A 12,159-nucleotide genomic window follows, 5' to 3' on the forward strand; every position below is an offset into this window, starting at 1 on the left:
GAAAGGGCTCAGAGCCGATCCTTGATGTAATCCGACCTCCACCTTGAACCCATCTGTCATTCCAACCGCACACCTCACCATTGTCACACTTCCCTCATACATATCCTGCACCACTCCTACATACTTCTCTGCAACTCCTGACTTCCTCATACAATACCACACCTCCTCTCTCGGCACTCTGTCATAAGCTTTCTCTAAATCTACAAAGACACAATGCAACTCTTTCTGGCCTTCTCTATACTTCTCAATCAACATTCTCAAAGCAAACATAACATCTGTGGTGCTCTTTCGTGGCATGAAACCATACTGCTGCTCGCTGATCGTCACCTCTCCTCTTAACCTAGCTTCTATTACTCTTTCCCAAATCTTCACGTTGTGGCTGATCAACTTTATCCCTCTGTAGTTGTTACAGCTCTGCACATCACCCTGGTTCTTGAAAATCGGTACCAGTATGCTTCTTCTCCACTCCTCAGGCATCCTCTCACTTTCCAGGATTGTGTTAAACAATCTAGTTAAAAACTCCACTGCCATCTCTCCTGAACATCTCCATGCCTCCACAGGTATGTCATCTGGACCAGCTGCCTTTCCACTCTTCATCCTCTTCATAGCTGCCCTCACTTCCTCCTTGCTAATCCACCACACTTCCTGATTCACTATCCCTACATCATCCAACCTTCTCTCTCTCTCATTTTCTTCATTCATCAGCCCCTCAAAGTACTCCTTCCACCTTCTCAGCACACTCTCCTCGCTTGTCAGCACATTTCCATCTCTATCCTTGATCGCCCTAACTTGCTGCACATCCTTTGCAGCTTGGTCTCTCTGTCTAGCCAATCGGTACAAGTCCTTTTGTCCTTCCTTAGTGTCTAACCTGTCATACAACTCACCGTACACCTTTTCCTTTTCCTTCACCACCTCTCTCTTTGCTTTACGCTGCACCTCCTTGTACTCCTGTCTACTTTCTTCATCTCTCTTACTATCCCACTTCTTCTTTGCCAACCTTTTCCTCTGTATAATTTGCTGTACTTCCTCATTCCACCACCAAGTCTCCTTGTCTTCCTTACTCTGTCCTGATGACACACCAAGTACCTTCCTAGCTGTCTCCCTCACTATTTCTGCAGTGGTTCCCCAGCCATCTGGCAACTCTTCACTACCAACCAGTGCCTGCCTTAACTCCTGCCTGAACTCCACACAACAGTCTTCCTTCTTCAACTTCCGCCATTTGATCTTCGGCTGTGTCTTCACTCGCTTCCTCTTCTTGGTCTCCAAAGTCATCCTACAGACCACCATCCGATGCTGCCTAGCTACGTTCTCCCCTGTCACCACCTTGCAGTCTCCAATCCCTTTTAGATGGCGCCCTCTACATAAGATATAGGTTCCACAGACGAGAAAGCGCCTCAGAAATTAGAGTAAAATCCGCGTAACCGTTGTGGGCGTGGCTTATTCTTTGCTTTTTTCGGGAGGGAAAAGCGCCTCTAGCCATGGGCGGGGCTTAACACTGTTTTGCCATTGTTCAGCTGCTTCCCTGCGGATTTGTGTGCGAGCCCGCGGTCCAGTAAACTAGTAACCAGCGGTCCAGACAACATTTGTCGTTCCTGGAGGCCGCCAACCCAGCAGAAAGTGGTAAAACACCGCATTTGTCTCACTTGTAAGACGAGCTTGCTTTGGTGCCTTGCAATGGGAAGAGCTTCCTTTGTGGAAGACAAGATAGATCAGCTACCTAAATAACACTTTACCAGTATTTCGTTTCGTTCTGTTAAAATGTCCAGGTGCTGTGAAACCGGGCCTATTCTTTTGCATTAGCGCCCTGTGAGAACGTTAGAGACAAATCGGTACATTTGTAGCGTGTCAGTAACGAGTAACGCTATAACGCTGACTGCGTCCCCGAAAGCATGTTTCCCTATATACCCTCCCGCGGACAGGCGTGTATGGGAAACGCTTAACTTTATTGCGTTACCTTTTTTTATATATATATATATATAATCAACACAGCTTTTGTGTTTCCTTTGCGTGACATATTAAAGTGATAGTCAAGGTCCGCTTTAAGCGAACTTACGCGTGTCGCTACCGATATGTGTGGGATACATATTCTTGCGGGGATACAAAATCGGGCACCACACCGGTCTGTTTCGCTGTTGTTTCTGTAGCGTGCCTGGGTAATTTAGGGTGATTTATGGGCGTTGCTTTCCTTTTCTTTTCTTTTTTTTGTTATTTCTGAAGTGTGCCCGGGTAATTAATGGGTTGTGCTTTCCTTTTTCCCAACTCAGCTTTTGTCTTCAGCGCATCCGTAGCGGTTTTGGAGATGTTTGCCACGGCTACAGAAAACCTGGTGGAGGAAGTGGACCATGACGGTTTCCTGATCCCGGTGTCCAGCTTAAATGACAGCGTTCCCCTGCTGTCATTGGTGGTCAAGCGAAAGCGTTTCTGGTTTTGGCAGAAACCCAAATATATTCCTACTGACTTCAGCATCAATGATGTCCTAACAGGAGACACACCCATACAGCCAGGTGAGTAGCTGTGATGGTTTTCTCTTTGCTCCGCCACTTAGAAAAGCATGTTTTTCTCTGTAATTGCCATGCATTGATACTGTGTTGTCACACAAGATGTGAGTTGTAGCCACATCACTCATTCTGTTGCCATTGTCCGCAGCCGTCATAGAGGCAGACTTTATCAAATACGACGGGACATTTGGAGGAAATATTCATGGGAATGTTGAGGCAACATTTGTCCATTCCGACCTGAACGTGGAGGGTAAAGACACATCCAAACTCCGGTCAACCTTTGGAAGCTTGAAGAAAGAGGAAGTGGATGTGCAGAAGTTGCTTCGGGACTCCAAAAATAGGTTAACTGTCCTCCCGTTACCCCGCCAATCTGTCTTTCATTATCATGGTGATGTGGTAAATGTAAAAAAAAAAATGAATAGGCTACACAGAAGATTCATAATTTCCTGAAACATTCCAAAAGGCATGCATGATCTTTGGCCAACAAAGGGGTAGCCAGTTGAATATTAACAGCCAGGAATGTTTTCGCTCTAAGAATGTGGGAAAAAAATCCATGTTAGTGCACTATGCTGTCTGTGTCAACGTTGTCAATGTCAAACTTGTATTACCATCGGATTAAACAGTGATAATCAAGCACTTTTTCCACACCTGTTTCCAGCTCACTGAACCACTTCCAACACCATATTCAGCTTTGTTTGGGTCTCTATTTCTAGGATCCTGGACATGTCCCATAGTCTGATCCAGCAGACTAAGGTGGATCACAGGCAGGTGTTTGGAGTCGTGAAAGAGAGGATCGTGACGACTCAGCCCTGTTCAGTCATCGAGGAGGTCCAGGAGAGTGGACAGTTAGGAGGACTACTGAGCTTCTGTGCCCCCAAGGCCCCGAAGGTACCGTGACATGGAAAATCTCTTAGGATTTAAGGGAAATCAGTTTCAATATTGGCTTCATGAATATATTCTAAGAAAGGTTCTGCACCCAAATTGATTTCTTCAAATATGTGGACCTCAATACACTTGTTTGTTTGAAGATTTTTTAATGCACTTTTGTTGATTAAATTTGCAGTCCTTTTGAAATCATGGAACTAGTTAAAGTGTATTATGTGTACTTCATTAGATAGTTGTTTTAACAGGCCCCCATTTCCATGCTTTATAAAGTATTTGATTTAATCAGTACCGTGTTCCAGTTGCACAGCTGAAAAATGCCTTGTGACAGCAGTTCCTGTTCTCAGCTGTTGGCTCCCAGTTTCATTCATTTTGAGAAATTTTGTAACTGAAACTAAAGCCTGAGGTTCCCCAAAGTGATTCCGGCTATTGACTCTTTTTTAAAACTTTCATTTTGAGACACTTTATTAATCCCCATAGGGAAATTATGCTCTGTATTTAACCCATCCTAGCTGTGTAGCTAGGAGCAGTGGGCAGCCGCCGTGCAGCACCTGGGGACCAACTCCAGTTCGTCTCGCCATGCCTTAGTCAGGGGCACAGACAGGAGTACTAACCCTAACATGCGTGTCTTTTTAATGGTGGGGGAAACCGGAGCACCCGGAGAAAACCCACTGCAGACATGAGTAGAACATGCAAACCACACAGGGGACAACCTGGGATGACCCCAAGGTTGGACAACCCCTGGGTTCGAACCCAGGACCTTCTTGCTGTGAGGCGACAGTGCTAACCACTGCGCCACCGTGCCCTAAAAACTATTGACTTTTTCTCTGCTAGTTCTCAAACTGCTGTTATTTGGGTTTCAAACTACAGGTGACGTTGAAGGAGAATGGCAGCCTCAGTAAAGACAGTAACATTACTATGGAGATTCCCCCTCACACCGCCGTTGCCTACGGCCTCATCGAGTTAGAGGTCAAACTCAGTGGACACTTTGGTAAGGGAGCGTTCATTAACTTCAGAAACTAAACATGAAGCAGTTGCTGTCAAATATGCGGCTCATGTATATAAAATAACAGAGAAAATTGCATTTTTCTTACAGAGCTTTGTCTGATGTCCAACACTGATGGGAGCTTTGAAGTGGATGGACTTGCTAAGAAAGAACTAGTGGGAGTCTCAGGTCCCCGTAAGGTCAACAACAGCCTCCTAAAGCAAGGTAAAGGAATATCGCATGGAATACCACGTAGTAAAGAGCCTGCTATACACAGATATTTCCTATTTTTGTTCAACCGTTGTTGATTTTTGCACTCTGTGTAGAAAGGTACCACAAGTCAGCACGGTGGCACAGTGGTTAGTGCTGTCACCTCACAGCAAGAGGGTCCTGGGTTCGAACCCCGAGGTTGTCCAACCTTTGGGGTCATCCCAGGTCGTCCTCTGTGTGGAGTTTGCATGTTCTCCCTGTGTCTGCAGTGGGTTTATTCCAGGTGCTCCGGTTTCCCCCGCCATCAAAAAGACATGCATGTTAGGGTTAATACCCCTGTCTGTGCCCCTGACTGAGGGATGGCAAGACAAACTGGAGTTGGTCCCCGGTTGCTGCTCGGCGGCTGCCCACTGCTCCTAGCTACACAGCTAGGATGGCTTAAATGCACAGCATAATTTTCCTACGGGGATAACTAAAGTATCTAAAAATTTTAAAAAAGATAATCCAAAAGTCACATCCCTTGCATGAGCAAACTTACTCGGCTGTCAGTAACAAAACAGAACTTGCAAGAGAGAATAAAGACAGCATTTTGCCTTTTCCTCGCTTCTCTTCTGTCATTGAAACGTGGCTTGTGGATGGATGTTCTAGTTTGTGACATGTTAAGAAAGAAAACATGTTATTTTCAAGTCACAAAGGACCTCAAATGATGGGGCTGAGCATCTGTGTCACCACCATGGCATGATTATTGTCAGTAAACATGCACTTTGGCCGATATTATGAGCTACCTTTGAGCCGAAGACTCTTGATGGTTGGTCCACGTGAGCGTGCAGTGTGTATAGATTGCTTTAGGTTTTAGTTTTCTTACATGATATTTGATTTTCAGTCCTATTATGTTTTAGGTAAATGTCAGATAGTGTTGTCCTACTGCTGGTTTAGTTTTAAACTGGAAAGTCTTCGGTTTCGTTCTGTGTTCAGAAGAGCCCCATCATCTCCTAACTCCTTTACTTACTTGTCAACTACTTTAAATCGAAGAATAGCTGTAAAACCTCTTACGGGCATTCTTAGATTCAAGACTCAATGATGTATTGCCATATCAACTTTACAGTTGATTTGGAATTTGTTTCGGAGTGCTCAAAGTTAACAACATTAAACATATAACTACACAATACATACAAGGAGTGTCCCCAAAACATTCTGTTGCATAATCAGAATCAGAATATTTTATTCATCCCCGAGGGGAAATTGGGTCCTATTACAGACACTCGCGCTCTAGTAAAGAAAAACTAACAAGATACAAGATAAAATAGAAATAAATAGAAATAGAAGATAAAATAAGAAGTCTTCGATTCTGTTTGTGTTATTCATGGACAGGATCTCAAGGTGCAGCCAAGGTGAGGAGTGTGTCCGTTTTGGGAACCTCAGAATTGCATCTCTGCTCTTCGCAGATGATGTGGTTTTGTTGGCTTCATCAGAACACGACCTCTGGCGCGCACAGGGGTGGTTTGCAGCTGAGTCTGAATTGGCCGGGATGAGAGTCAGCACCTCCAAGTCTGAGGCCATGGTTCTGTACCGGAAAATGGTGGATTGCTCCCGCCGGTTTGGGGATGAGTTGTTGCCTCAAGTGAAGGAGTTCAAGTATCTCGGGGTCTTGTTCACGAGTGAGGGTAGGACGGAGCGGGAGATTGACAGGCAGATTGGTGCAGTATCAGCAGTAATGCGGACGTTGTACCGGGCTGTTGTGGCGAAGAAGGACCTGAGCCGGAAGGCAAAGTTCTCAATTTACCAGTCAATCTTCGTTCCAATCCTCACCTATGGTCATGAGCATTGGGTAGTGACTGAAAGGGTGAGATCGCGGATACAAGCAGCTAAAATGAATTTCCTCCGCAGGGTGTCTGGGCTCAGCCTTAGAGATAGGGTGAGGAGCTTGGACATCCGGAGGAGCTTGGAGTAGAGCCACTGCTCCTTTGCATCGAAAGGAGCCAGTTGAGATGGTTCGGGCATCTGATTAGGATGCCTCCTGGGCGCCTTCTTTTGGAGGTTTACCAGGCGCAGCCAACTGGGAGGAGACCCCGGGGTAGACCCAGAACACACTGGAGGGACTACATGTCCAATCTGGCCTGGGAACGCCTGGGATCCCCCAGGAGGAGCTGGAGGACGTTGCTGGGGAGAGGGACGTCTGGAGTGCCCTATTTCGCTTGCTGCTACCGTGACCCGACCCTGGAAAAGCGGCTGAAGATGAGATGAGAGGAAAATCAGAATACTTTATTCACCCCCAAGGGGAAATTGGGTCCTATTACAGACACTCGTGCTCTAGTAAAGAAAAACTAACAAGATACAAGATATAATAGAAATAAATAGAAATAGAAGATAAAATAAGAAATAGAAATAAGAATAAAATATATAAACATATGTGCACCATGCTCCAGCATGCAAGACCCTATCTATACTGTATTACTGCAGCATGAAACAAACGGCACAAACAAACACCCGACGGGGTAAAATATGTGGAAGGGCCAGTCTGATGACTATTGACTCAGAGTGTCTGACAGTCTGAGGGAGGAGTTGTAAAATTTGATGGCCACAGGCAGGAATAACCTCCTGTGGCGGTCTGTAGTGCGTTTTGGCAGAATGAGTCTAAAAGTACTCCTGTGCCCGACCAGCACGTCATGGGAGTGGATGGGAGACATTGTCCATGATGGCACATAACTTCAACAGCATCCTCCTCTCAGAAACCGCCGCCAGAGAGTCCAGCTCCACCCCCACAACGTCACCGGCCTTGCGGATCAGTTTATTGAGGCTGTTTGCATCCGCTACCCTCAACCTGCTGCCCCAACAGGAAACAGGAGAGCACTGGCCACCCCAGACTCATACCACATCCTGAGCATCGTCTGGCAGATGTTGAAGGACCTCAGCCTCCTCAAAAAGTAGAGATGGTTCTGTCCCTTCTTGTAGAGGGCATCAGTGTTCTTAGCCCAGTCCAGTTTATTGTCTGTATACACCCCTAGGTACTTGTACTATTCCAGTGTCCACACTGACCCCCTGGATGGAAACAGGGGTCACTGGTGTCATGTCCCGCCTCAGATCAACAACCAGCTCCTTTGTCGTGGTCACGTTGAGCTGCAGATGGTTCCCACCACAGCCCTGTACTCAGCCTCCCCGCCCTTATATTACAATGATCCAGTTTTTGGAGCCATGTGGCCCATGCCCTTAAAGTGACAAATTACAGTGCATGTGCTTAAGGAGACTGTACTTGTACCATCAGTGAAGCATTTAGGATGCAGGTTGCTACAGAGGAAGTGCTGTTGTGGAAGTGAGATGTTCTGGTCCTGATGCTGCAGTCTTTTACCTGAAGGCAGATGATTGAATAGGAGGTTGGCCAGGTGTCAGAAGTCCTTTAACATTTTCGTTGCCTACCAGCACAGGGATCGCTGGTTCGAATCCCCGTGTTACCTCCGGCTTGGTCGGGTGTCCCTACAGACACAATTGGTCGACCGACCAAAGGAGGTGCTAGTGCAGCAAACAGGACACATACCCTAAGCCGGCGGCAATGCGGCGATTCGAACCGGTGATCCCCGTGTTGGTGGGCAATGGAATAGACCGCCACGCTACCCGGACGCCCTCAGCAGTATTGTTCAGTGCAGGTGAATGATGCAGCGTTCATAATGTCCATTTCTTTACCTGTTTTGCAGAACTGCAGAAGCTGAGTGGTCACTTCCAGTTGCTGTCGGCTCTGACGGCCTCTACCTGCAGCTCTCTGCTGCAGAGCATCACAGTGGCCATGGAGGACCAAGACGCCCTGGCTCAGATGGAGACTGTGGTGAGGAAGAGAGTCGGTTCATAGAGAAGTCGCGTCAGTATGCAGGAACTTGATATTTTCCTGTTGGAACGTCGCTAAACAAGCTCCCTCTTGGGCAGTTTCATGTCATTAAAAGCCTTCAAGAGCGAAACAGAACGACTGACAAGGAATGTCTCATTTTAGAGCTGAAACCATTAGTTGATTAGTAGAAAATGAAATTAATAATAGATCATTATTATTATCTATAATAATATATATATATATATATATATATATATATATATATATATATATATATATATAATATATATAATATAGGGTGGCGCAGTGGTTAGCATGGTCGCCTCACAGCAAGGTCCTGGGTTCGAGCCCCGGGATAGTCCAACCATGGGGGTCATCCCAGGTCGTCCTGTGCGGAGTTTGTATGTTCTCCCCCGCGTCCATGTGGGTTTCCTCCGGGTGCTCCGGTTTCCTCCCACAGTCCAAAGACTTGGAGGTCAGGTGAATCGGCCGTACTAAATTGTCCCTTTGTGTGTGTGTGTGTGTGGGGGGGGGGGGGGGCTGGTGGCCTGTCCACGGTATCTCCCCGCCTGCCGCCCAGTGACTGCTGGGATAGGCTCCAGCATGCCCGCGACCCTGAGAGCAGGATAAGCAGTTTGGATAATGGATGGACGGATGGATAGATAATAATTTTGGTAATCAATTATTGTTTTAATAAGTTGTCCAAGTATAAATATACAACAATATTAATTTACAGGCTTCACAACAGGGTTTTTTTTTTTTTTGGCTACTGATCAGACTAAGGTTGTTTTAAGACATCTGGACATTTTTTCATTATTTTGGACATTTTATAGACAAAATGATTAATCACTTAATTGAAAAATTAATCAGTGATGAAAATAATCATTAGTCGCAGCCCCGCATTTCTCCTCCATTCATCTTTTTCCATTAGCAACTTCAATATTCACTTAAGAAAACCCAGAGGATGGCATACAGTTGGCGTTATGAATCTCCATTGTGTTCTGGTGGTTTTAATTTCCGGTGTTTCTCAACTCTCTCAGCTGGGCCAGATGTGCCTCGGCGAGCGCCCTCAGCTCGACGACGTTCAGACGGCGGCGACAAGACAGAACATCACGGCCGTGTTGGACCTGTTGACGCAAACCCCAACGGACCAGCCCGTTTCTGCTCTCAGTGCTGTCCACCTCGTCGTCAGTGCCTTGGACGGTGAGGACGTGTTATCTATGACCTCACATTCCTTCAACGTTTCTGGGGGCCGCAGAAATTAACGGGGGCCCAAACAGGGGACAGAATACCCTGAAAACCCCAGATGGGTCTGTCCTAGTTTGCACACTGAATGTGGGGCATTGTGTTGCAGAAATGACAGACGACTGTCACGCTGTCTTGGGAACATGCTGCAGTCCAGCCGTCTTACAGGCCCTGGAGCTACTGGCAAGTACAGGCTGTTCTTGTAACGCTGAAAACTGCAGCCTATATATTGCATGAATCCCCCCCCCCAACCCCCACCCCCCACAATACGTGCTCCACCCGAAAGTTAGATTCTGTTGACCTGGGCTCTCGTTTCCATCCTTGCAAAACTATTTCAGGTGCAGTGTGCAACCGGAAATGAAGGTTTATCTCTGAGCAGTCCAGGTCTGGCGCCACTCACCGGGGACGTCTACACCAAAGCAGAACGTCTCTTTCGCTGCTGCAACGTGAGCCTGGAGAGAGACGGGGACACCTTGACGACAGAGATCCATCACCGGCCAGGACACCGCCCCCTTGTGTTGTGCATCGCCATCAGAGGCCTGGCCTCATTAGCACGCAGTGTTTAACCACATGCAGGAGGACTTTCATGCTGCACATCTGCTTCATAGTCCTACACAGTGATACAAGTGATGTGACCTCACTGAATTTTGTGTTTATCTTTCTACCAAGTGTGTGTGTGTGTGTGTGTGTGTGTGTGTGTGTGTGTGTGTGTGTGTTGTATGCAACTGCCCCCGTGGGCTGTGCATGGCAAATTGTGGTTATTCACTCACTCATGGGCGACCTGAGAGGCATGTCTGCTGTTGCCCCCTTTCTCGTTGAACAATGCCAGTACAGGTGCGCCGTGGGTCTGGACAGTTTCATGCTCGTTTTCACTAATCGTCTTCTCTGTTCCCTCCCCACCCATTCTCTCCTACCACGAGGTAAGGTGGAGGAGACGAGGAGAGTGATGGAAGGAGGAGACCTTACAGGATGGCGGCGCGAATTCACGTTTGCAGCAGCCTCCCCCACTACCGGTGCGGGAAGATGGCGGCGCGAACTTACCGTTTGCGGGTGGTCTCACCCAGTACCGTCCATGCAGTGTCTCTGTCCATGTCTAAGTTTGTTTTGTCTTCGTTCGATGGCTGGGCGAGCCTGGTCTGCCGCGTCCTGTGGGCCCAGGGACCACGGCCCTGATCGGAGCTGCGCCCCAAGAGGCAACACCGAGGGCGGTCTGACAGGACGTGGAAGCGGAGCAGGCTAAGCTAACTGCTAGCCCGTGCAGACCGGCACTTCCGACAGTCTTCCTGGCTGGCGTTCGTTCTCTGGACAGTGGAATTTTGTGTCGCGGTGCTGTGGGCTGGGAGAGACGGAATTTCGTTTCTTTTCTGTACCCGAGTACACGAGAGAAACGACAATAAGTCGTTCCTGTCCCTGACAGTTTGGACACCTCCCGGTGTGCCACAAATCTCCCCTCCTGTCCACTAATACGTTCTCCTCTCCCCCGTGACCCAGAAGCTAATGTGTCTGCTGTTGTGTCTGCTGCTGGAGGAGAGAGGAGGAGCCGGCTCACACTTCAAGGAGACAAGGAGAAGGGGTGGAGGAGAGGAGAGGACGGAGCAAGGGAATGTGAAGGCCATGTGGGACAGTTCATGTGCTACTTCACGGATGAGGAAGTTTGACGCCAGCTGTCAGTGGGGTGAATGAAAGTTTTAACTCACCCATGGCCAAGTCCTCTGCAGGGGGGAGACTTCGGGAGATGTTTGTTGTAAGCGGCTCCTCAAATTTCCTTCTCTGCCGTGACGGCAGGAAACACGGTGGCGAAGACGTTAAGTTTCTGGGTCACGGATGAATAAGGAGAGACACTGGGAGCTTTGGGACGCGTCCGGTTTTCCGTCTTCAGTTCTTGATGCACTGAAATGACCTCTGAGACAGCATCAGGGCAGTGAAAACACTCCTTTTGTGTGTGTGCGTGTGTGTGTGTGTGTGTGTGTACCCCTAGTGAAGAAAATGACTAGTTTTCTTCTCCTCTGTCAGCTTCTCTATAAATAATGTATGTTACAGTAAACTGTGATCTGATCTTTGTAATTCGTGAAACGGGTTAACCACCACGCGCTCACACAGAGCACCTGTCAGTGTTCCCACCCATCCAGGAAATCTGTTGACAAGTTATGGAATCATGGAAAACACCCGGAAAATGCTATTAAAAAAAAGAAAGACAAAATGTCCTTGAAAAGTCCTGGAAAATGGTTCTGTAAACCAGTGGGAACCCTGACCCGTGCACTCTTTTATTTAATACAACACAGAAGACTTTATGGTGAGCTACGGACGAGGCGAATCCAGTTAAGTGAACTGAGGAGATGGATCACTTGATGCAGTTTAGTTCAGGTGAACAAATCTAGAGGCGTCATCCTTCTCCTCCTCCGCACTTGTTAACGGGTATTTAAGGCAATTTAGTGAATCCAAGATGCTCCCCCCACTACAAATCAAGCCAATCTAAATACGGGGTGGCAACTCCTTAAGAATGGTGTCCAACCCCAACTCCT

At 47.4% G+C, this 12,159-nt stretch overlaps 1 protein-coding gene across 1 annotated transcript; it reads left to right on the forward strand.

The window, feature by feature from the left end:
• Positions 1-1,594: 1,594 nt before the first annotated feature.
• Positions 1,595-10,224, forward strand: gsdmeb (gasdermin Eb). Its single transcript, XM_056286861.1, has 10 exons — positions 1,595-1,620; positions 2,265-2,504; positions 2,647-2,839; positions 3,212-3,386; positions 4,251-4,371; positions 4,477-4,590; positions 8,265-8,392; positions 9,433-9,595; positions 9,747-9,820; positions 9,976-10,224. The coding sequence occupies exons 2-10, from the start codon at positions 2,300-2,302 to the stop codon at positions 10,201-10,203; spliced, it is 1,401 nt and encodes a 466-aa protein (XP_056142836.1). The 5' UTR covers positions 1,595-1,620; positions 2,265-2,299; the 3' UTR covers positions 10,204-10,224.
• Positions 10,225-12,159: the final 1,935 nt, after the last annotated feature.

This window comes from Lampris incognitus, chromosome 9 (genome assembly GCF_029633865.1).
Source record: "Lampris incognitus isolate fLamInc1 chromosome 9, fLamInc1.hap2, whole genome shotgun sequence".
NCBI lineage: Eukaryota > Metazoa > Chordata > Actinopteri > Lampriformes > Lampridae > Lampris > Lampris incognitus.